Source organism: Camelina sativa, chromosome 16 (genome assembly GCF_030686135.1).
Source record: "Camelina sativa cultivar CO46 ecotype springtype chromosome 16, ASM3068613v1".
NCBI classification, from domain to species: Eukaryota; Viridiplantae; Streptophyta; class Magnoliopsida; order Brassicales; family Brassicaceae; genus Camelina; species Camelina sativa.
This window is the reverse complement of record NC_141895.1, coordinates 21748251-21772318: the sequence shown is the minus strand read 5'-3', so window position 1 is coordinate 21772318 and position 24068 is coordinate 21748251. Positions and strand designations below refer to the sequence as shown.

At 37.8% G+C, this 24068-nt stretch overlaps 4 protein-coding genes across 19 annotated transcripts; 3 read left to right on the top strand and 1 right to left on the bottom strand.

The window, feature by feature from the left end:
* Window positions 1-4431: 4431 nt before the first annotated feature.
* LOC104751153 (inorganic pyrophosphatase 1-like) lies at window positions 4432-8456 on the top strand. 2 transcript variants are annotated; one of them, XM_087490175.1, is made up of 5 exons: window positions 4432-4982; window positions 5174-6940; window positions 7163-7284; window positions 7424-7631; window positions 7888-8456. In XM_087490175.1, the coding sequence occupies exons 2-5, from the start codon at window positions 6779-6781 to the stop codon at window positions 8281-8283; spliced, it is 888 nt and encodes a 295-aa protein (XP_087346301.1). In that variant the 5' UTR covers window positions 4432-4982; window positions 5174-6778; the 3' UTR covers window positions 8284-8456. The 2 variants fall into 2 exon arrangements, with proteins under 2 accessions (XP_087346301.1, XP_010471347.2); XM_010473045.3 differs by having other exon boundaries at window positions 4543-6940.
* A 7692-nt stretch (window positions 8457-16148) lies between these two features.
* Window positions 16149-17048, bottom strand: LOC104751152 (abscisic acid receptor PYL3). The gene has a single exon (XM_010473044.3). It carries the CDS (start codon window positions 16971-16973, stop codon window positions 16341-16343), a length of 633 nt encoding a protein of 210 aa, XP_010471346.1. The 5' UTR covers window positions 16974-17048; the 3' UTR covers window positions 16149-16340.
* A 609-nt stretch (window positions 17049-17657) lies between these two features.
* Window positions 17658-24035, top strand: LOC104751150 (beta-galactosidase 17). Of its 15 annotated transcripts, none has more exons than XM_087490168.1 (20): window positions 17681-18088; window positions 18284-18394; window positions 18478-18673; window positions 18797-18885; window positions 19160-19240; window positions 19518-19612; window positions 19902-19979; window positions 20080-20170; window positions 20252-20369; window positions 20456-20551; window positions 20634-20682; window positions 20758-20942; window positions 21071-21142; window positions 21279-21431; window positions 21528-21578; window positions 21752-21902; window positions 22027-22172; window positions 22251-22316; window positions 22465-22572; window positions 23581-24035. In XM_087490168.1, exons 6-19 carry the CDS (start codon window positions 19600-19602, stop codon window positions 22567-22569), a joined length of 1374 nt encoding a protein of 457 aa, XP_087346294.1. In that variant the 5' UTR covers window positions 17681-18088; window positions 18284-18394; window positions 18478-18673; window positions 18797-18885; window positions 19160-19240; window positions 19518-19599; the 3' UTR covers window positions 22570-22572; window positions 23581-24035. The 15 variants fall into 15 exon arrangements, with proteins under 15 accessions (XP_087346299.1, XP_087346298.1, XP_087346294.1 ...); XM_087490171.1 differs by having other exon boundaries at window positions 17700-18088; window positions 19913-19979; XM_087490160.1 differs by having other exon boundaries at window positions 17700-18088; window positions 19902-19972.
* Window positions 23104-24035, top strand: LOC104751151 (LOB domain-containing protein 7). The gene has a single exon (XM_010473043.2). It carries the CDS (start codon window positions 23245-23247, stop codon window positions 23890-23892), a length of 648 nt encoding a protein of 215 aa, XP_010471345.1. The 5' UTR covers window positions 23104-23244; the 3' UTR covers window positions 23893-24035.
* Window positions 24036-24068: the final 33 nt, after the last annotated feature.

The following is a 24068-nucleotide window of genomic DNA, read 5'->3' as shown; positions in this document are numbered from 1 at the left end:
GCAGACATGCTTGCTCTTGCCAAGAGCCTCTTGGTGATATTTGGCATTGTACTCCTGTTTGTGATCATCGTACTCGCAGCTTGATTCAAAACCAAGAACAAGTCTTTTGGGTGATTTCATCGATCTTAAAAGTGTCAGTGAGTGGAACTACTAGGTATATATAACACATTTTGAAGACAATACGTAGAAGTTGGCTTTGTAGTGTGATTTGCTTCGGTTCGGTTTGTGGGTGGCATGTGGGTTCATTGGTTCATGTAATAGAGTGGCTCTATGTTTGGATTTTTTGTTGTGCAAACTTTTTGCTGGAGTTGAGAGAAAGTATGTGTTTCTCATGAATTATCCGGTTTGATAAATCAGAATGATCATGCAAGGTCATGGTTTTGGATTAGTTTAAATTCCCTCATCTGTGCTGAGCGGAAACAAAAAAATTGACTCAAATGACTGTCACAAAGAAGTCTGAAACCAAAAAAACTGAGTTATTATGACTACTTTGATTTTTTACAAGATTCAACCTTTGAGCTCAAAACCGATGCCACAAGAACTGAAATTGTAGACAAAACCATTGCTGCGAATGTCAAGGCGGAAACATACTTTGTATGATCCCTAATTCCAGCAGGGATATCCCAGAAAATAGAGCTGGTTTCAGTCTTTGATCTGCCAATCGACAAAACCAAACATCTTCTCTGTTCATGTCGGTGGTTTGTACATGGCTCGGGAAAAAGAACAAGTCTGGCTCTCCAAACTCCACTCTAGAGTATCCACGGTCGTCAAGAGGCTGGAAATGGATGATAGAGGAATAAAGATCCAATCTTATTGAAATAAATCAAAACAAGACTTGAGAAAAGATCAAGTGATCATTTTACTTGATACCGAGGATGTAAGGGAACCTTTAAGCTGGTTTCACAATTTAAATAATCTCCCTAAGGCAAACGTTCAACAATCACAAGCTCGTGAAGCTGAAACTCAGAGTAAAGAGGAGTGGACGTAAGGAGATTATGATGTGGGAGGTAAATTAACAAACAAAACATTCTCTAAGTTACAAAAAAAATATTCCAAAACACAACAAAGGAGATAAAACTTCAACAAAACCAATTTCCACTTGGACAAATTCTTTAACAAGCTAAACTAAAGAGAAAGAAAATGGAGATGTAAATGATAAATATTGGTTCACCGGATTAGTATGAATTAACTGGCAAAGCTGCTCAACAGCGGTCACGATCTGAGCTGGTTGAACCACGGTCCACTCCTCCAGTGTACCAGCATAAGGTGTCAGAACGTCCTGAAAAGACAAAGACATCACCGGAGCATTTAAATAGTCATGAAATTTTTTTGTTAATGGCAGCTGTAAAAGACTTGCGCCAATCCCACCGGTTCTAATACACTCCTCCACGATCAAAACCAGGTGTGTTTTCTTTACTGAGTTTCCGATTGTGTGGAGGTTGAATGGTTTCAGCGACCTGATGTCGATAACCTCAGGGTCATACCCTTTTTTTCACCAGAGTGTTTCCTCCCTGCATCACATGGTACCTCATCCCCAAGCTATCAAACAACCAATACTATTTCAGAATCAATACATATGCAAACGTAAACCAACAAAAAAACGAGAAATTCCAAATAGAGCAAAATAGAAAACACCGTAAATCCAGGCAAATACAGAGATGGTCTTAATGAAACTAAAATTACAACTACCTTCTTAAAAGAGTCGATTAATTAATTAGAGAATCAAAGTACATATGGGAGAACCAATTAACACAGATGTTCAACGAACTAACCAGGGGAGAACCGATTACCCACCAACGATGCGAAGCCAAGACGAAAACACCCCAAAGACGCGAATAAAATTTAAGTTTTTTGTATCGATACAATAGATGCTTCAAAACAAAGTACGCCCATCAAAATAAGATTTACCAGCCTTCTACTATCCAGTAGATCGAAATATTGATACACACCATTCCGTTCAACTAGCGATATACGACAAAGAAGAAAAAACGGACCAAAATCTCATATCCCTCTATCCATCAAAACAATTTCTCAAAAACTCCTCAATGGTATAAAGACAATATTACCCTTAATGAAGGTTGTTAAAGGTTAAATATAATTAAAATAGTAAGTGTTCAATAAAAAACACAGTAGCTCAGTGGTTGCGAGCTCCATGCGCACGCGCGCGCCCAGGGTTCGAATCCTACTATGCGGGGTACAGCTAGGGTGTCACGGGTACAACTGGTGCAACAGGTGCAACTTGTACACCTAGGATGTTTGATTTTTATTTAAAAATTGTTAGAGAGGTAGTCTCGTCTTTTCATTAAAGAAGACGGGTATGTAGAATTAAAGTGGATGTGTAGAAAAGAATTCTTGAGATAGGGGTACTAGAGAATTAAATCCAGAAAAAACACAGTTACAAGACACGGACTATTTCCCAAAAGGACAAATACATCCAATAGACCACTACTTTTAAAGGTCTAAACGGATATTGGGCCCAATGAATGTAATACAAAAAAACAATTAGCACCGGAATGTAAGTAAATTTAAAACCTTACTAAAAATTACACAAAAGCATTGACAAACATTTGTCACAAATTTCGTTAGATACATATTCTTAAAAAAAACAAGGAATTACAACCACGTATAAAAAAAATGCAGAAAAACAATCAATCCAACAGATGACGAACAAAAAAACAATGCACAAAAATCAATTACATCCACACATCAACTTATACATTAAATCTACACATATGCAATTTAAATAACTGAAAAGCAAAACAAAATTATAAAGAAATATAACTAATTTAAAATAAAAATATAAAACTAATGACTACAATATATTTAATGCAAAAAAGCTGAAAGAAAGGCAAAATCACCATAAAAAAAATAACAAAAACAAACGAAAGAAATTGAAAAATAGATATAATGAGAAATTAACAAAACACATAAAAAAATATTCACCAAAAAGGCACATATCACACCTTAATCTAACTCCCGCGCTACGCGTCAAATACTAGTATATCTGTATAAAATAGGAAAGTTATTATATAAAATCAGCAACAGTAATAAACAGTAAATTTATTTTAAAAAAAAATAATAAAACAGAGTAAAAGTTAAAGCAGAACAAAATGGTGCAATAAAATGGACGAATAGTTGATTTTTGGTTGCCTTAATGGATGAAAAGACACAGCGTCGTCGTGGGCCTATGCATGCATTTATAGAATTTAGATAAAGCATGTGACTGTAAGATTTTAGATAAAACATAAATCATATAGCTTATTGTCTGGTTTGTACTAATAAGTGTTTTTGTAATGTTATATAGAATCTAGTCTTGTGTGAGATCAGTTAATAAACGAGAACAAAAATATGTATGATCACTCGTAATATTCTTACTTGGTATACATACACTCGCGTGATTCAGTTTTCCGTAGCACACACTTCTAATGTCGTGTACGTAAAATGTTAACTATTACTCCAGTTTATTATAATTAGACCCTGGATTATTGGACTGCACGATACTTGGGAACTTGGCAGCTTTAAGTAAGTGCGATTAAGATTTTAATGGGACACGCGTGACATGTCGCAAACAGAAAAGAACGAATCTACTTTTGAAACTGTTTTGCTTTTTGGAAAACTAAAATAATTTGATTAAGAAAAAGAACAAGATTTGGCCGCAGTTCTAAAATTCACAAATCTTATTCTTACGAATCGCATATAATAGTGGTAACTATAAGATGAGAATATCTAACAAACTTTCTGTTTTGTCATATTTTTTTTGCCATACAATAAAAATCAACGGAAACAAGGAATCACGAGCGTATAGATGTATATAGATGCCGATTCTCAATGTCAGTGTTGTTAGGTTACCGAATAAGTATGTGTCAAACTATAGTTCGTGAGACATGTATTGTTGTTGGGAATCAAATTTTACTTTTTAGAAATCGATAAACTAACTATCACGTGATACTGATACATGAAAGCGTATAGCTACTAGCTAGACATGAGACTAGCTCTTCCCTAAAACTCATAATTCTTACCAATTTATAAAAATAGCCTTCAAGTTTGATTATATCACACACAACACAACACATTATATCTAACGTGAGATACTCTGTTGCGAAATAGAAGGGATTTGTTTGCTCTAAATGTGAAATTGTCTGAAACTCTTTCATTACCGTTTTACACACTTTGTTACTAATCTAAATAAATAAAACTCATGGGTATTTATGTTAGTAAGTTTTTTTTTTTTTTTTTTTTTTTTTTTTTTTTTTTGTTCAAAATTATGTTAGTAAGTTATGACCCTTTATATTACATATTCAAAGCAAATACGGATATCACGTTTGCTAAGTTCAGAAACGCTGACGCGTCTTGTAAATCACATCATTGCAAGGCAACGTGTTTCTGAGATATCTTATTAGGTGGCAAAGCTTATGAGTTTGCCATTGCTCTAGTGTCACGGATCCAACAACTAATTCATTTTTTTTTTGAAAATATGTGAATTTTTATTATAGAAAATCTAATTGTAGTGATTACAAAAGCTTGATACAGAAGATAACCTTTGTCCAAAAAAATAAAAACAATGGGATATCTGCAAATAGACCGAAAGTATCAATATGATCTATAGATTTCTAAGCCACACTTGCAAAAGCCTTTTGAAAATTTTCCGATGTGCCTTTGCGAGGATGGCATCCCGTATTTGCCGATCAAGAACCTTGAAGAGAACCTGTGCTGGGTGGATAAATTGTTATGCATCCTGTTGTTTCTTTCAATCCAAATTGTGTAGACTAGCGCCTGAGCAACAAGACGACGAAGCGTTTGTGGAGAAGTGGTGTCTTTGATGTCCATCCAAGCCGAGAAAGCATCCCATGTGTGGAAACAAAGGGAGTGTATCCTAACCGCCGAGTTACCTCTAACCATAGCAGCTCACTGAAGTCGCAGTGAAGGAAGAGATGGTCTGGCGACTCTGGATCACGACCACACAGACAACAGGTTGTGTCCAGGTACATGCCCCAACTTGCTAATCTTGTTTTTGTTGGTAGCCTGTTTAGGTGTGTTATCCACAGCATGAAAGCATGACGCGGGATATTACCTTTATACCAAACCTGATTTGCCCACGGGGGTGGTTCTTGCCTTTGCCTAAGCACCTCCCAAGTCTTCTTTGTGGTAAAACTAGAATGTTCTTCCTCTTCAGTTTTCCAAAGGAACACTTCAGGTGTGTTTGAGAGACTCGGAGGGGTTAATGTGGTGAGGTGGATTTGCAGAGTCTCCGCCTGGGGAGAGCGTGCAGATTGAATGAGCCACCCTGTAGGAGAACATGCTTGAGCGACTGTTGATGAAATGAGGATACCTATTTGCCTTGGACCAGATTGTCCCATTAGTTGAATTAGTGGACCTAGTGGAGTCCACCAATCAAACCAGAAACTTACTTGCTGACCGTTACCCACTTCGCACCTGAGGAATCTAAGTGTGAGAGGTCGAAGTTGCAGTAAGGTTCTCCAAGTCCAAGACTCATGTTGCTTAGGTTCTCCAAGTCCAAGAGTCAACAACTAATTCATTTATCGATATCTATTTCTTTTTTCTAAAACATTTGTTGATTAGGTGAAAACATTAACTCCCAACGTTTTTTCAAATCTTTATGCAGTTTCCTTGTTTTTTTTACATACGAAAATCACACACCAAAAGGAAAAATGTTATTTTCCAAATGCTTTATACTTAAATCAAAATTTGTGTAAATGAAATCAGTCAAATTTTTGGAGCTAGATATAATTCAGTCCTAAATCGTGGACGCCTGTCTGGTATTGGTAAAATGTGGTCGTCGGGTTCTCTTATATAGTACAATTAATTAGAAAAATGATTTGATCGATAACGAAGAAATCAAATACTAGATGAAAACAATACAATGAAAGCCTGTACGTAGCCACCGAAAAAGGCTGCTATGTACTTAATTAGTAGTATATTCTTATTTTTGTTAAATCTTTGTCCCTCACGATTCCTTACAAGTGCCTTCCTATCCAGTTCCATTTTTGTCTATAATAATTTATATCACATTATTTATTATAAAGCTATCTCAAATCGCAAAATATTAAAAATAATAGTAAATGTTAAGATTGTAAAATAATATGATCAAAAAAAAATAACCACTAACTATCAATTTCTTAAAAGATTATAAATGATTAATAAAAAATATAACTAAAATTAGGTTAGAACTTAGAATTATCTAACATTCCATTAAAAAATCTTGATTGAAATAATACAGAATGTCATATGATATGATGTGTCGTCAATATATCTTCTATAGTATTGCCTTTTAAGTATTTTCCTTGATAAAAAGGATTTTTTTTTTAATTGATTTTGAAGTAAGGATATATTTTGGTTTCTTTTTCAAAAAAAAAAAGGATATACATATATTTGGTTTGGGAATATTCTTCTCTTATTCCCGCGTTACCTCCTCCTCACCTTTTTTTATTAAAAACCTTTTACCAAAAAATTTCTAAAAAGGCAAAAAATCGCTCTCGCAACCGTTGGATCTCTATACAAGACCCATGTTTGACCCGTAACATCATCAAATCCAACGGTTAACATAAATGGCTCTATTTTTCTCTCTTCTTCCTTTTTGTTACCTTAAGGTAATATTCCATTGGCATCTCCAATAAAATCCCCCCCTATTGTTTTCCTCTACTTTCATTTTGTATAAATACCTAAACCACATTTCTCTTCTCCTCAAACCAACAAAAACTCAAAGAGAGAGACAAGAGATCCATCAAAAGAAATCACCAATTTTTTCTTGAGAAGAGTTATGGCTTACAAGAGCAATAACAAGAACAACAACATTGTCGTTGTTTTTGACTTCGACAAGACCATCATCGACGTTGATAGCGATAATTGGGTGATCGATGAACTTGGCTTCACTGATTTGTTCAATCAACTTCTTCCCACCATGCCTTGGAACACACTCATGGTTTGTTCTACCTTCTCTGATTTCCTCTGTTTTTCTCATTTTCCTTTTTTTTTTTTCAAATAAACTCAACTCGATTTTTTTCGGTCGTGTATTCGATTATTATCTTGCGATTTCAATCCATTGTAAAATTTTTTGTTATCTTGCAAAGTTTTTGTTTAATACCATCCCGGATTCGAATAAAACCTTAAATTAATGGAAATTGTACAAATTACAAAATAACAGGATCGTATGATGAAGGAGCTTCATGATCAAGGCAAAACCATTGAGGAGATCAAACAAGCCTTGAGAACAATCCCAATCCATCCACGTGTCGTCCCTGCCATCAAATCTGCACATGAATTAGGGTAATCTACGTTATTATTATTTCTAAACAAAAAAAAAATTTGTAACAATCAATTTATGTCTGATATATACATTTTTTTGCTAATCAAATTAGACAAAACCCACCGTTTCTGATCCGATATTTACGGTTCGGTTTTCCAGGTGTGAGCTTAGGATAGTGAGCGACGCAAACATGTTCTTTATAGAGACCATCGTTGAGCATCTCGGGATAAGTGAATTCTTCTCTGAGATTAACTCGAACCCTGGATATGTCGACGAACGTGGCACCTTGAGAATCTCTCCTTACCACGACTTCACTAAAACCCCTCATGGCTGCTCTAATTCCACTTGTCCTCCTAACATGTGCAAGGTACTTTTACATTTATTCTTCTCTTTACGAACGTTACAATTTGTTATTATTTTCCTCCTTATTTTCCACAAAAAGACAAGTGTTTCAAAGTTTGTTAAAAAAATTAAAAGAAGACAAGTGTTTGGACATTAAAATATTATGTTTTGGTCATTTGATGACCGAAAACAGTCTAAACTTGTCATATCTATGGACCCACTTTGGTCGTTTCTGCTACTAAACCTTATTTTAATAATCATATATGTTTACATTTATTTAGGGTTTGATCATTGAGAGGATTCAACAATCTTTAGCTAAAGAAGGAAAGAATAAGATGATATACCTTGGAGATGGAGCTGGTGATTACTGTCCGAGTTTGAAACTAACCGCAGAGGATTATGTGATGCCACGTAAGAATTTCCCGGTGTGGGATCTAATTAGTCAAAATCCGATGCTGATTAAAGCAGCGATTAGAGAATGGACCGATGGCCAAAGCTTGGAGATGATATTAATAGGAATAATCGAGGAGATTAGATTGGAGGAAGAGAAGGAGAAGATGTTGAATAGTACGGAGGCTAACTGCAAGATGCAGACCATCTCTGTAGTCGGGATCAACAGTGTTCATCATGAACCAATATTAATGCCTCGTGCTCTTCGTGTTTCTCAGTCTAGTTAGATGTTTTTTAATTATAGTAAAGGAAGAAGAATATAAACTGTGGTGATTCTTCTGTCCTCTTTTTTCATTTGCTTGATTGTATGCATGTATTCCAAAAAGATTGGAATTTATCCTAACTATTGTGTGACGATAAAATCATATATTACAAGAAATTGTGATTTTTGTTTTTAAAATTATTCATTACCTCTTTTATTTGATTAATAATAACTTAACTTAACCACTTAAATATTCGAACTTCAATTAAGCTAATTAAGGTGATTATTAAAGGTAACGCGAAAACACTATATTTCGAAGAAAAAGAAGACTTATGAAGTTTTTGTTTGGTAATAATATAATCTTGTGGAATGAAATCTCGTCTCACATATGGCTGTTTCGTCGTCATTCATATCACATGTATTTTTGTCACCCTAAAATGTAGTACAATCCTTGATATCCCAAATCTAAAGAATATAATCCCCGTGGCCGTGAGCCATCAACCATGCGGTCCCAAATATCCAAATACGAGAATCATTTTTACACGAATATTCTTCACGGTGTTCCCATAAATAGTGATACGTGTTTCGTTCTTTTTTCATAGTTTAATGGATCATGAATTTTTGTGACAAATGCTGAAACCAGATGCCATTAAGTTTCTTGGCCTATAAAAAAATATTTCGACTGACTTTTATTTTCAACAAAATACACACATCGATTATTAATTACTTCTTTTTCTTTTTTGGTTAATAGCTTAACTTAACCGCTTAAATATTCGAATAAGTTAATGAAGATGATAAAAAAATGGACATTTTTTTGCAAGAATAGACAAAAAAAAAAAAAAAAAAAAAAACCATCTTTCCTAAAGAAGAGTTCGCCCTAGACGTCAACAAGCTTCAGTTCTCCGTTTACCTTCTCCGGTGGTCGGCGCTTTTCACCACTGCTGTGAGAGGGTACCTTAGTCTCTCTTTTGCTGTTGTTGTTTAGTTCTTTGCTTCCTTTAACTCTTGGATTTCGGTGGAGATTGGCTTCACTTTGGTTGAGACGGAAGATCTTCACGGCGGGACTTGCGAGTTTCGTCGTCGACCAGCTTCTCCTGAGAGAGTTGTTTCGTGGGTCTCCTAGATCTATTTTTTGGAAGATTCGACAGATTTTTGAGTTTCATGGTGATTACCAAAATTTGCTCTCGAATCTGTGGCTGTGGTCTCGCTTGTTTCTTTAGCTTGGTAAGCTAACCTTCTGATATCTTCTTCACCATTGTCTAAAGCTAAATGGAACTGTTTTAGTTTGTTCAATTTCTTGGATTAGTCGTTTAAGTATATGTTTGGCTTTGGACTGGGGAATCGTTTGGCTTGCTTCGAGTCTCAATTTGGGTTTGTGGAGACGGTTGGAAGTGTCATTTTGCAGAGATTTTGCTAGCAATTCCGGATCAGGTAGATCCACGGTATGACTCGAAGAATAAGGTATCTTCTTTGCTAGGTCCTTCCATGTGTTCTTTCGTTCATGTGTTGTTCGATTGGAAGCCGTCAGTGTTGTGTGGTTGTGTTTGCGTTACCCGCCCAGCCTTTACCTTCCTATCACCCTTGTTTATCGTCCTTCCTTTGATTCCCAAAAGGCTTGTTTCCCTCTCTAAGCTTAGGCTCCGTTTTGTTTGAAGAAATGCTAGTCTCCTTTGTCTGCAGTTGGTCCTTCTCATGGTTGTGGTTTGTTGTGGTTGATAGCTGTCTCGGTTAGACTTCGCTCCTTGTCTTGCTTTGCAAATCTGTTTAGATTTGATTGCGTTTTGAAGGCTTCTATCTAGACGTTATGGGACGTTGTAGTCGTCGTCGTCGTATCCAGAAACGTTCGAGTCTTGTTTGCTGGGTTATGAAGTTCTCGGTTCTTGCTTCGAGAGATTGGCTCTCATATTGATAGGAGGTGGTGGTTGTTATTTTTGGATTGGCCTCAGGCATCCTTGGTAAAACTCAGCTTCAGAAGAAGAAACATTGCGGTTTGGGACTAGTTTATTTCTTAAAGGTTCATCCTAGTTTGCCTTTTCTTTAGCTCTTGGGTTCATCCTCTTTCCAAGGTTAAATTTTCTTTTGCTTTGTTGTTTGTTTTCTGTGTTGGTTTCTCTTATGCTTCCGGGGATTTGTACTCCTCTGCTGGCTTTGTTTTCCTTGTTTGGGCATTAGACTCCGGGGAAACCTTGTCTTCCGCCGGTTTAAGTTGTATGTCACAATGTATTCCATCTAGTTATATATAAAAAAAAATATTGTGATAAAAAAAAGTTAATCAAGATGATTGTGACATATTGGTAACGCAAAAACACTATAATTATGGACTTTTTGTTTGGTAATAATATAATCTCTTGGGGAATGAATTAACGAGGATACACAGATCTAATCATATCAATGATTGATTCGATTAAGTTCATGATTGGGATTCTATATATGTACATAAGTATATTTATATTAATGCCTATTGTAATACCCTAGCTCCGTAGTTGTGTATATAAGCGGCTCTCTAGAATGTAATACAATCATCACTTCAATACATTCTTACATGGTATCAAGAGCATAACGATCCTATACACAAAAAAATAAAAAATAAAAATATTTTCTTTCTTTTCTTTCTTTTCTTTTGCTTCTCCATCATGTCTTTTTCTGATACCTCCTCTCCTGCAGTTGTTACGGATGTTGTCATTGTTAACAATCAAACGTTGCTCAACATCAACATGACTAACATCACCAAGTTGACAGCCATCAACTATCTCATGTGGAAGTTGCAGGTCCAAGCGCTTCTTGCCGGTTATGGTCTTCTTAGCCATCTTGATGGTTCTGGTGAGATTTCTCCCGCTACGCTCACCACCACCGATGTTGTCTCTCCGAATCCCGCTTATGCCATCTGGCTAAGACAGGATCAACTGATTTACAGCTCTCTCCTTTGATCTATATCGCTTTCTGTGCAGTCGATACTCTCCTGCACCACCACCGCTACTGAGATCTGGACGACTCTTGCTGATACCTATGCAAAACCAAGTCGCGGTCATGTTAGACAACTCCGCGAACAATTGAAGACCTGGACCAAGGGCACTCATACCATTGATGAGTACCTCCATGGCATCACTGCTCGACTTGATACTCTTGCTAGTTTGGGACATCCAATTTAGTGCTAATGCTTTCAGTCATCCTCCTCGCTTCCCTTCTAATCATTGTGGTGGTTACAACAACAAACAGCGTAACAACAATTACAACAACAATTCTGATTCCCGCAGTCCGAAACCCTACTTGGGTCGTTGTCAATTCTGCAACACACAAGGTCACTCAGCAAAGCGGTGTCCACAACTTCACAATTGCCTCAACATGTAGGTGCTTCCCAGATGAGTCCGTTCACTCCGTGGCAACCTCTGGCTAATCTTGCACTTGGTTCTCCATACTCCCCTGATCCATGGGTAGTTGACAGTGATGCCACCCATCACATTACGTCAGATCTCCAGAATCTGTCTCTTCATCAGCCATATCATGGCGACACCAGTGTCACCGTTGCCGATGGCTCCACTATTCCCATAACACACACGAGTTCTACTTCTCTACCTGTCCACAATAGACTCTTGCATTTATAAAGTTTTATCTGTTCCCAACATTCATAAAAACTTGATATCCGTATATCGGTTATGTAATGCTAATCAAGTTACAGATGAATTTGCTCATGCGTCTTTTCAGGTGAAGGATCTGAACACGGGGTCCCGTTACACCGCGGCAAAACTAGAAACGACCTCTATGAGTGACCTCTGCCTGTGTCTACTGCGACTGCGTTGCTTGCGTCTCAGAGCTCCAAGACCACTCTTGCTTCCTGGCACTCACGATTGGGACACCCCTCCTCTTTAATTTTAAACAGTCTTGTTTCTACCTTTTCTTTTCTGATATCGTCTTCTCAAAAACTCATGTCTTGCCCCAATTGTTTACTCAATAAAAGTCATAAGCTTCCCTTTTCTCAATCCACTATCACAACCTCTCGTCCTCTTGAAATATTTTTTTCAGATGTTTGGAGTTCACCAATTTTATCCTCTTACAACTACAAATACTACGTTCTTATTGTTAATCACTACACCCGCTACACCTGGCTTTATCCCCTCAAACAAAAATCCCATGTTAAAGGTACATTCATTACCTTCAAGGGTCTGGTAGAGAATCGGTTTCGTGAAAAAATTGGTACCTTATACACGGATAATGGTGGTGAATTTATTGCGTTACGATCGTTTCTATCCAGCCATGGCATCTCTCATCTTACCTCGCCACCTCACACACCAGAACATAATGGAATCTCTGAACGCAAGCATCGTCATGTTGTGGAAACGGGACTCACACTTCTTTCTACCGCTTCAATGCCGAAGACATACTGGCCCTTTGCGTTTGCTGTATCGGTCTACTTGATCAATCGCCTACCTACTTCGGTGCTATCGCTTCAGTCACCATATCAGCACCTGTTTGGTCAAGCTCCCAATTATGATAAACTTCGGATTTTTGGATGCTCGTGTTACTCATGGCTACGTCCGTATAATCGTCACAAACTTGAAGATCGATCTCTCCAATGTGTGTTCTTGGGTTATTCAGCAACTCAAAGTGCGTATTTATGTCTCCATATTCCCACCTCGCGTATCTATGTCTCAAGACATGTCCGTTTTGATGAATCTACTTTTCTATTCTCTCACCTTTCATCTCCAATTGCTCATGGTATATCTCCTGTGGAACCTCCTCTCACGCAGTGGCCAGCTCATACGTCAGTACCGGTATCGCCGTTTGTTTTGCCGCAGGAACCCCCTCGTCATGACCTTCACCCATCGTTGTCTCCGTTACCGATCTCACCTCAGGTATTACCTTCTCCGCCTTTGTCTCCTTCTGTTTCTCCCTCCTCTAAGCCCACTGCTCCAAATTATAATGGACTGCATTCCTCAGCCCAGCAACCAACCTTGTCTAATAGCTCCTCCACAAATTTTACCCAACCCTCCAATAATTCAGTTTCACGCCAAGCCTCACCAAACTCGGCCCAACAACAAAAAAACAAATACCATAGCCCATCAAACAACCTCCACAACCTCGGTTCACCAACACTCAAATGTTTTGGCCCGTTCCACTTCACCCTCTTCCTCACAATCCTCCAATCGCACGACCTCTTCCTCCTCATCTTCTCCACCGCCTCCACCGGCCAATGTCGCTGTCCAAATACCACCCACCAATACTCACTCCATGTCCACTCGTGCCAAATCGGGCATCTCCAAACCAAATACCAAATATGCCTTAGCTCTTACTGCTCTTCCCACCACTGAACCTCGACCCGTTGCTCAAGCTCTCAAAGATAAACGTTAGCACGATGTCCACTGAGTTCAATGCTCAGGTTGGTTATCGCACATGAGATCTGGTCCCTCCTCCTCCTCCTTCCACAATGATTGTTGGCTGCCGGTGGATTTTTACGACCAAGTATAATTTCGATGGATATTTAAACCATTATAAAGCACGGCTGGTCGCCAAAGGATATACGCAACGTCCGGGTCTCATTACTCTGCCACATTTAGTCTGGTCATCAAGTCCACCATGATCCGCATAGTCCTCGATGTTGCTGTTAATTTTTCCTAGCCAATACGTCAACTTGACGTCAACAACACCTTTCTCCAAAGCACACTCACAGAGGAAGTGTATATGGAGCAACCGCCAGGATTTGTTGATGTTGATCGCCCATACTACGTCTGTCGACTCCGGAAGGCTGTCTATGGCTTGAAACAGGTCCTCGAGCCTGGTATGTTGAGTTACACACTTATTTAATTCAGTTTGGATTTCACAATTCAGTCTCTGATACATCCTTGTTCATACTCAAGAAAGGCAAGTCTATTTTTTATATGCTAGTATATGTTGATGATATTCTGGTTACCGGTAATGACAATGAATTGCTGCGTCAAACTCTCGATGCTCTTGCCACTCGTTTCTCTGTCAAGGATCATGAAGAATTACATTATTTCTTGGGCATTGAAGCTAAGCGAGGTCCGACAGGTCTTTATATCAGTCAACGAAAATATGTCATTGATTTGTTTACGAAGACAAACATGTTCGGTGCTATACCGGTAACTACACCGATGGCGAAGACACCAAAACTCACATTGCGTTCAGGGACGCCTCTATCGGATCCAACGGAGTTTCATGCTATGGTTGGCAGCCTCTAATACCTTGCCTTTACAAGGCCTGACATTTCCTATGTTGTCAACCCTCTATCACAGTTTATGCATCAACCAACTTCAGATCATTGGACGGCTGCTAAGCGTGTTTTAAGTTACTTGGCTGGCACATCGGATTATGGTATTCTTCTCTACCGTGGGTCCAATCGATCATTACGTGCTTATACGGATGCAGATTGGGCAGGGGATTATGATGATTATGTCTCCACAAATGGGTACATTGTCTACCTTGGTACGCATCCTATCTCATGGTCCTCTAAGAAGCAACAGAGCATTGCCCGCTCCTCTACGGAGGCTGAGTATCGTTCCGTAGCCAACACTTCGACGGAGCTCACCTGGATTTGTTCCCTCTTACAAGAACTTGGTTTATATTTGCCGCGTGTGCCAGTAATATATTGTGATAACATTGGGGCCACATATTTATGTGAAAATCCTGTTTTCCACTCAAGGATGAAACATGTAGCTTTGGATTATCATTTCATCAGAAATCAGGTTCAGTCCGGTGCTTTAAGGGTCGTCCATGTTTCTCCCAGGGATCAGCTAGCGGATGCTCTAACTAAACCACTACCGCGGGCTGCGTTCAGTGAATTTGTCAACAAGATCAGAGTGTCAAGTCCCCCCTCCGTCTTGCGGGGGCGTAATGAGGATACACGGATCTAATCATATCAATGATTGATTCGATTAAGTTCATGATTGGGATTCTATATATGTACATAAGTATATTTACATAAATGTCTATTGTAATATCCTAGCTCTGTAGCTGTGTATATAAGCGGCTCTCTAGAATGTAATACAATCATCACTTCAATACATTCTTACATGAATCTCGTCTCACATATTATGCTGTTTCGTCATATTCATCATGTGTATTTTGTCACCTTAAAAAAGTTGTTACATTAGTACATTTCTTGATATCCCAATTCTAAATCCTTGAATGGCAGTAGATTTTACAATAGTTTATGAATTTTGTTTTTCAAAAAGCTATTTTTTATCCATTCAAGTTCTTAGCCAAAATAGACTCTCTTAAAAATAGGAAAATTAGTTTTTTGGTTTTATTTACAATTCTTAATAGAAACCAAAATCCACTAAATTGAAGATTTTAAGAAAACACTCACGATCTTCTCCTTTTCTTTTATTTATTTTGTAAATAAAAAGTTCAAAAAAAAAACTAATATCTATTGTGAAAACTATAAACCAAAAACTAAAAACCGAAAACCATAATCTAAAAACCATTTAAAAACCAACAACCATTCATGGCCTAAATTTTATGGAATTCACGTGATGAGCCATCAATTAACCATGCGGTCCCAACTATCAAAATACAGAATCATATATCTCGAATCACTCATCATTTAGACACGAATATACTTCACGGTGTTCCCATATAGTGATACGTCGTGCATACGCCATACGTGTATTCGTTTCTTTCATGGTATTAATGGTTTCAAGAATCTTTGTGACAAATGCTGAAGGCAGATGCCATTAAGTTTCTTGGCCTATAAAAAAAAACAGATACTACATATCTAACAATCTAAGTAGTGTCGTAGCTGGAGGTTTACAGTATTAGTATTCCCGTTAACGAGCTTGTTAACAATTTGTGTCGATTAGTATGACTGAAAAAGTGAAAAAAAAAAAAGAAAAGTGTGAAATCTTTTACAAATACGTAACTAAAATAAATCAGATATCTGCCATCAATTTACTTCAATGCCTTTCGTAAATAAATTTGAGGTTTACGAAGCCCACTAAAACCCATAGGTTACATATACACACCTCACATTCCACACATGTATATTCCACCAAACACATTAATCGGCCCATTTACGGCCCACTATTATCATATATACACACAAGATATTTTCAACACAAAAAAAAATTATCAAGTCGGAGAAGCCGTGGAAACGGCGGCGAGATTTTGTAGATTCGATTTAACGACAGTATCCACAAACATCCTCGTATCTTCCTCCGTGTTACCTTTTGGTATATCAACAATGTATGACTCCAAAACCACACTGTACACTCTCTTCTTCTTATCCTTCTCCAAGACGACGAACTCGTTAACCGATGTAACCGACCGGTAATTATTTAACCGGTGCTCTCCTCCAAGAACACGAAAACTCAAGATCCGCTTCGCTTCATCTAGAGCTTCGAGTATCTCAACGCTTGTCGACGCTGGGAGACCAGACACGACGCTGACTTCTCTTATGGTACCAACTTTAATCTCGTTACCGTTGTTACCTCTGATGGTGCAACTCTTGATGAAGTGTTTGTATTTGTTTGGATTGGCGAAGTCTCGGACGAATCTCCATATGGCGTTTGCTGGTGCGTCTACGCGGTGTGTTATGAGGGACGTGCACGTGTTTGACGATCTTGGGAACGTGTGGTGTGTTCGGATGATAGAGTCTAGTGTTGAGAACTCTTCCTTCGTTAATCCGTATGGTGTCGACGATGATGTTGTTGTTGATGATGATGATGATGGACCATGGATTGGAGCAAGATCATTAGGGTTCATGGTTTAATTTGGGGTGTACTTTTGAGAAGAAAGGTGTGTAACGAAGATATAGCTATATGACTGATTCTATATATAGAATATGTTAATGGAGATTTGATATATATTGATATTGTGTTTGACTAATGCTGGAGTTGAGCTGCACTAATAAATTGCCTTTGTTATTCGGCTTTTTTAGAAAAATTCGGTGTGAAAATGTGAACGTGACATCAAATCTCATTATTATATGACTCATTGGATCCTTCAGGAGCTACCTATAGATCATCTTTTTAGATTTAAAAAACAAAATAAAGCATCTAAAATGGAATCTAATCAAAATTTGTTAATTTAGTATGATATGCAAGACGTAGAAGAAAGATCTATGCCCCTATTTAGGGTGTATATATAGTGGAAGAAAAGTTTGTTATTCTCTTAGAAAGAATGTGTAAAACCACAATATATGCAAAGTGGAATGACTCTAGTGCAAGCAACAACATCATGGGCGGCGTTGGTTGTATTGTTGTATGCAAGTTGCTTATAAATTTAACAAAATCGAAATCACAAAGAAAAAAGGAAATGAGTTGAGCCCATGTCCAATTTACAACAACACAACACAATTGGTTTTGAGGCTTTTTTAGCAAATTTTTAGACCAAGTCCATTACTCTTATCGGCACGTGATGTGCACGTGAGAACGAAGTTACAAAGTTGAGCTGTTGAGATAAGCAATAGCAACATCAAGTTAGGAACTCGATCGGTATATTTCAACTTCTTGTTGTGACTTTTATGTAGTAACAGAGACAGTTTCTTATGTAAATGTTGATTGGTTTGAAAGTTACAATCAGTCTCTGACGGTGTGATATATAAACCCGGCATTAAGTTTCACTGGAACCGGTTTAGAGGTTGAATTTATTTAGACCGGTCATAACCGGTTTGATTTATTTCCGCCACGAAATTGGCAGAGACGACGAACGGAACGGAAGGGACGATGGCGATGACAAGCAGGCGTAGCTGGCCATCATCAATGGGAAGACATCAACTGGATTTCGTGTTGCTTCTTGTAGCTGTCGGAATCTCCGTTCCTCTCTTCGCTCTTCTTCCTTCACTGTCTCTGCTTCCTTCACTACCTCGGGGAGAGAAGGTAATCAAGATTCGTACTTTATCTCCTAATTGCTTCTTGTTTGTCTACTCTTTTGGGTATTCGTGCACAAAAGAGAGAGTCTTGGTACTTTTCAACTACTAGAGTGGATGCATACCTTCAACTACCAAGCAATTTATGTTAATATGGATCTCATTTCATGTAAAAAGTTGTTAACTTTCATCTCAAAAGTTGCAGATAATAACATCATCTCGGAAGTTTTATATCAAAGATGACATTTTTTGGAAAGATGGAAATGCTTTTCAGATCATTGGTGGTGATTTGCATTACTTTCGTGTTCTTCCTGAGGTACTGACTGACGTACTGTGCCCTTTCTGTTGATGTTTAGAATATATATGATTGATGACGTAATGCTAGAATTATGGATGCAGTACTGGGAAGATCGGCTTCTAAAAGCCAAGACTCTAGGCCTTAATACTATTCAAGTATACGTTCCTTGGAATCTGCATGAGCCAAAGCCTGGAATGATGGTTTTTGAGGGTATTGGTGATCTTGTGTCCTTTCTTAAGCTGTGTCAGAAACTAGATTTTCTGGTTATGTTGCGCGCAGGACCTTATATATGTGGAGGTCTGTGTTAATTTCACTCTTGTGTATGTTGTTGAGTTAATACCAATGTTTTCACCTTATCTTGTGGAAGATTTGCTTTTACACAGAAACTATTGCTGAAAAATGTTTTCGTCTCCGTTGCAGAATGGGATTTGGGGGGATTTCCTGCTTGGGTACTTGCTGTGAAACCACGTCTCCAACTAAGGACATCAGATCCGGCATATCTTAAGTTGGTAAGTTATCAGTTAAATGAAGCAATTAGTAGATAACTGGAGTTATCCATCATCTGCATGCTAGAGTTCTCAATTATTATCTTTGCAGTAATTAACAAGAAAAATTCTGTGGTGAATTTTGGAAAATGAGTGGAAGTTATGATCACGTTTTCACAATTTATAGAAGAGAAAGGCTGTTTTTATGCAAACTAACAATAAAAAGCCCCATTATTCTGTAGACTGTTGTTATGCATTATGTTCAAAGTAGAGTTATTCATGAGGAAACATATCACAGGTTGAAAGATGGTGGGATGTTCTGTTACCGAAGGTATTTCCTCTGCTTTACAGCAACGGGGGTCCTGTTATAATGGTTCAGGTACATGATCAACAGCGATGGTCGACTTTGTAATTTATCTTGATCTGGTATTCTAGTGATTGCTGGATAATTGCAGTTGATAGATGTGTCGGCTTCATTACTGAGTAGCCTAACTAAGTTAAACTTTTGGATGAATTTTTTAAATAAGATGTCTTTGTGTATAGTTTCCTTAGACTGGAACACTATGGTTGACCAATGTGAAGCTAGGGCCCAAGTCCCTGTCATAGATCTCTTAAATTAGCAAGCTTGTTTACTAAATGTAGGCTACTTTTTGCAGATTGAAAATGAATATGGTTCATATGGAAATGACAAAGCCTATCTTCGTAATCTAGTTAGTATGGCTAGGGGACACCTGGGGGATGACATTATTGTGTAAGACTTAATTTCTTTGGTTTCTACTCCAGTGAACTATGTACCCTGTTACTTTCTGTTTTAGTTTGCTTAGGGTGAATTTTTATGTGCGCCTTGAAATTCTCTTAAGAATTGCATCTCATGTGTTGGCTCTCGTTTGTTACCGGTAATATTTATTAGTGTTTTGTTCTGCACCTTAAAACCATCTTTCTGTGAAAATAGATTGTGTTGAGTTTCCAAGTTAAATCACCTAAGCAGTTCTTGGTTAAGTAAGAACGTTTCTTGTTTCTCATAATGAATAATCTTTTAGGTACACAACAGATGGAGGGAGAAGAGAAACTCTTGAGAAAGGAACTGTCCCTGCGGATGATGTCTACTCAGGTATATAGTATGTGCTTCCTCTGCATCCATGATTCATAGTAAACTGAATAATGGTCTGTGTATGACGTTGATATATAACAATGACGAGCAACTTCTTTCTCTGATAGCTGTTGATTTCACAACCGGTGATGATCCCTGGCCAATATTTGAATTGCAAAAGAAGTTTAATGCTCCAGGAAGATCACCTCCACTTTCCTCGTGAGTCTCTTCTCCTCCCACCCTTCTACTTCTGCTGTGAATTAATTTTGTCATTTAGATCTACTGAGTTTTTTGTTACAGGGAGTTCTATACTGGTTGGCTCACGCATTGGGGTGAGAAGATTGCAAAAACTGATGCTGAATTTACAGCAGCTTCTCTTGAAAAAATACTATCTCGAAATGGTTCTGCTGTGCTTTATGTATGTGCTTAAATTGTTTTTGCGTATCAGTGTTTACCAGATAGGGATTCACGATGATAGTGAGGATTGTGTAATGTGATGTTCAGATGGTGCATGGAGGAACAAACTTTGGTTTCTACAATGGCGCAAATACTGGCTCTACAGAATTCGACTATAAACCTGATCTGACATCCTACGACTATGTAGGGCAAATTCACATCATTACCTGCTACTATTACAAATACTTAACTATAAGTAGTAATAGTTTTATTTTTGTCATTTCAGGATGCTCCCATTAAGGAGTTTGGTGACATAGATAATCCAAAATTCCAAGGTTTGATCTTATGATTGCTTTTAGCGATTTTGCAGTCTTACTTTGTTTCCTTAATAACCTTTGTGCTATTTGCAGCTCTTCAGAGAGTGATTAAGAAGTACAATGCTGTACCACACTCCATTACCCCCTCCAAGCAACTGAAAGCGTATGGTTCTATCAAGATGCAGATGACAACATCGCTATTTGATTTAGTTAGTATGACGGATCCTGCAGATGTGATCACCTCCTCCAACCCAATTTCAATGGAATCTGCTGGACAGGTATGTAATATCAATTGTCTATATTCCTTATATCTGGCGGAGCAGCCTAAGCGTTTCCCCACTCACCATGAAATGGTCTAATACTATTGCCCTTTCTATAAAGTGATTTTCTATTGTCTTGCTCCCAGATGTTCGGATTTCTTTTATATGAATCTTCATACATCACAAAAAAGAGTGGGAATATACTAAAAATACCCAAGGTATTAGCCTCTGTTTCCTTTCGTCTGTATCCAATGGAAATATGTAAACATAGTTTCAATCATGGTAAATATAGAATATAGGATACATAAATCCAGAAGCAGTATAAGGGTCATCGTCTAACATGATGAGTTGCAGGTTCATGACAGAGCTCAAGTGTTTGTTTCGTGCTTTTCCCAAGATGTTGATGTGAGAGTACTGAGATACATTGGTACAACTGAGAGATGGAACAACCAACCTCTTTCTCTTCCAATTACTGAGTGTAATTCCAACACTAGCTTATTTATTCTGGTAAAAAATCCATAAATCCTCAGAGTGCTCCTGTTTTCCAACTCTTTACCTCTATAAGGACTCTTTAGCTCTACTGAGTGCTCCTGTTTCTTGTAGGTTGAAAACATGGGTCGTGTAAATTACGGGCCATATATCTTTGATGAGAAGGTAAGTCTCATTTTACAAACATTTCTTATTCAGATTTTTTTTCTAGATCACTTCTTATACCAAAGTGAATTTGATATTCACAGGTGTCAAAATTTTGAAATCTACGGTAGCCTTTTACATTACCCAGGCAGCTCGTTCAAAAGGTTTACTTTGTAGTTTGTATTACATTTCAGGGTATTTTGTCTTCGGTTTATCTAGATGGTCAAATTCTCCATGGGTGGAAGATGATACCAATTCCTTTTCACAACCTGAATCAAATGCCAAATCCCAGTTTCGAGATGCATTGTACCAAAAAGAGAAGTGAGCAGTTCAATCTTACTAATGGTTAGTGCTCTAATTTTTTTAAGCATTGAGTTAAGAATGAAAGATGTTTTTCTCCTGTGTTCAATATCTACTAGTAGGGGCATGAATGAAACTAATTGGTTCTTAATTATGCCCATAACTTTAGATGTCAGTCAAAAGGAACCAGCGCTGTTTGCTGGTGAGTTCTTTATCGACAGTGCAGAAGAAATCAAAGACACATATCTATCATTCAACGGTTGGGGTAAAGGAGTTGCTTTTGTCAATAAATTCAACATCGGAAGATATTGGCCGGTAAAAGCTCTGTCCTCACATCCCCTATAAAGCTTCATCCAATGCACAGTCTCTCTTACACATGATACTTTTTTGCAGTCTGTTGGACCGCAGTGCAACCTCTATGTTCCTGCGCCGCTTCTTAAACCTGGCAAAAATACCTTGGTATGTGAACATGAGATTTGACCCTTTTTCGCTAGTTAGGACAGAGGAATGGAACCATTTTCTTGTTTGGAAACCAAAGAGTCTCTCTATATATATCCTCATCATTCCAGTTCCAGCCATTACTTAGATTGGTTGAAAACTTTTGCAGGTGATTTTCGAGTTGGAATCTCCACATCTAGAGCTTTGGCTGGAGTCAGTGGATATGCAAGACTTCACATGCGGTTCAAATGATTCCAAAGTTAATCAATTGTAGCCGGTCAGTTCATCCTCCTTCCATCTACCACTTCCTCTATTAGCAATCAGAGCAGTTAACTCGTTACCAATACGCGCCACTATTCCAAATCATATGTTAGATGATAAAATATTTAAAATCGACTTTGAAAATTTTATTAATGTATTTTTTTATAAAATCCAGACCCGATTAAAATGATTTCATGGTCCAAAAAACATTTCCAAGTCCGAATCCAAAAATTTTATCAAAAGAAAAAAGAATATAAATAACTTAACCAAAACATTAATAAATGATTAGATAATCCTACCAATAATAGATGTTATCCACATAAATAAAAATGGTACATACACTAGAAAAATATAATCCAATTAGACCAATAGAAAATCCAATTAAACACTGGAAAAATAAAAACTATAAAATCAACTAAAATCTGATCAAAATATAATTATTCCTAACAGATAATATCTGATTATATAATGAATTCTCTAAAATTAAAAATTTTTTTGCTATTGTTAGTACTCTATTTAACAAACAAAATCTCTCTGAAAACATAACCATATCCTCCGAAAATTTCTCTATCCACAACTCTCTCCACGATCCTCTCTCTCGTTCCCCTTCTCTTAAGGAGAAAATCAAGGAACAGGAACCTCTGGGAAACCCTAAAACTTCCATATATCCCAAACCATAAAAACCCTAATGTCCTTCAGCGCTCACTCCGGTGGCTCCACGATAGCGTGCGCTGCCTGTAAATACCAAAGGAAAAAGTGTACAAAGAACTGTATTCTTGCTCCTTATTTCCCACAAGATCGCCCAAAGCAGTTTCTGAACGCTCATAAACTCTTTGGAGTAAGCAACATCACCAAGATGATCAAAGGAGTCGAAGAATCTCAACGAGACATCGCTATGCAGAACCTTATCTACCACGCTAACGCTCGTGCCCTAGATCCAATAGGAGGGCTTTACAGGGTTATGTGTGACCTTAAGCGCAAGATCGAGTGTTGTCAAGCTGAGCTTAACTTTACTCATCAGCAGATCGCTATGTGTCGCTCTCTAGCTCATCAGCAGGAGCAAAGGCAAAGGCAAGATCTTCCCTTCGGATGCTATTCCTACGGAGAACTATTACAACAAGAAGATGAATACGTTAATGTCGACGGTTATGGCTTTCAGAACGTGCAACAACATCAAGAGATGCAGCAGCAGGAGAGTCCGATCAATTACGAGATGTTATTGAAGATGCCCGAACAAACCAGCAAGGTTAAGCTTGAGGAGAGAACAACAATCTCTGATCAGGAACAAAACAATCTATTGAGGCAGATACTCATGTCATCGTCGCCCATCAATTAGAAGTTTTTAGTCCCTTAGTCTTATGTTCAGGTTTAGGTTTTCTAGTTTTTCGTTAACATCTTGCTATAGGATTTATCGTATTTCTTGTATTTCTCAGAATTTGCAAAGGTAGCAAAGCATTAATATAATGTTCTCTTTAGCTACCTAATATGTCACAATCGAGTTTCGTAAGACAA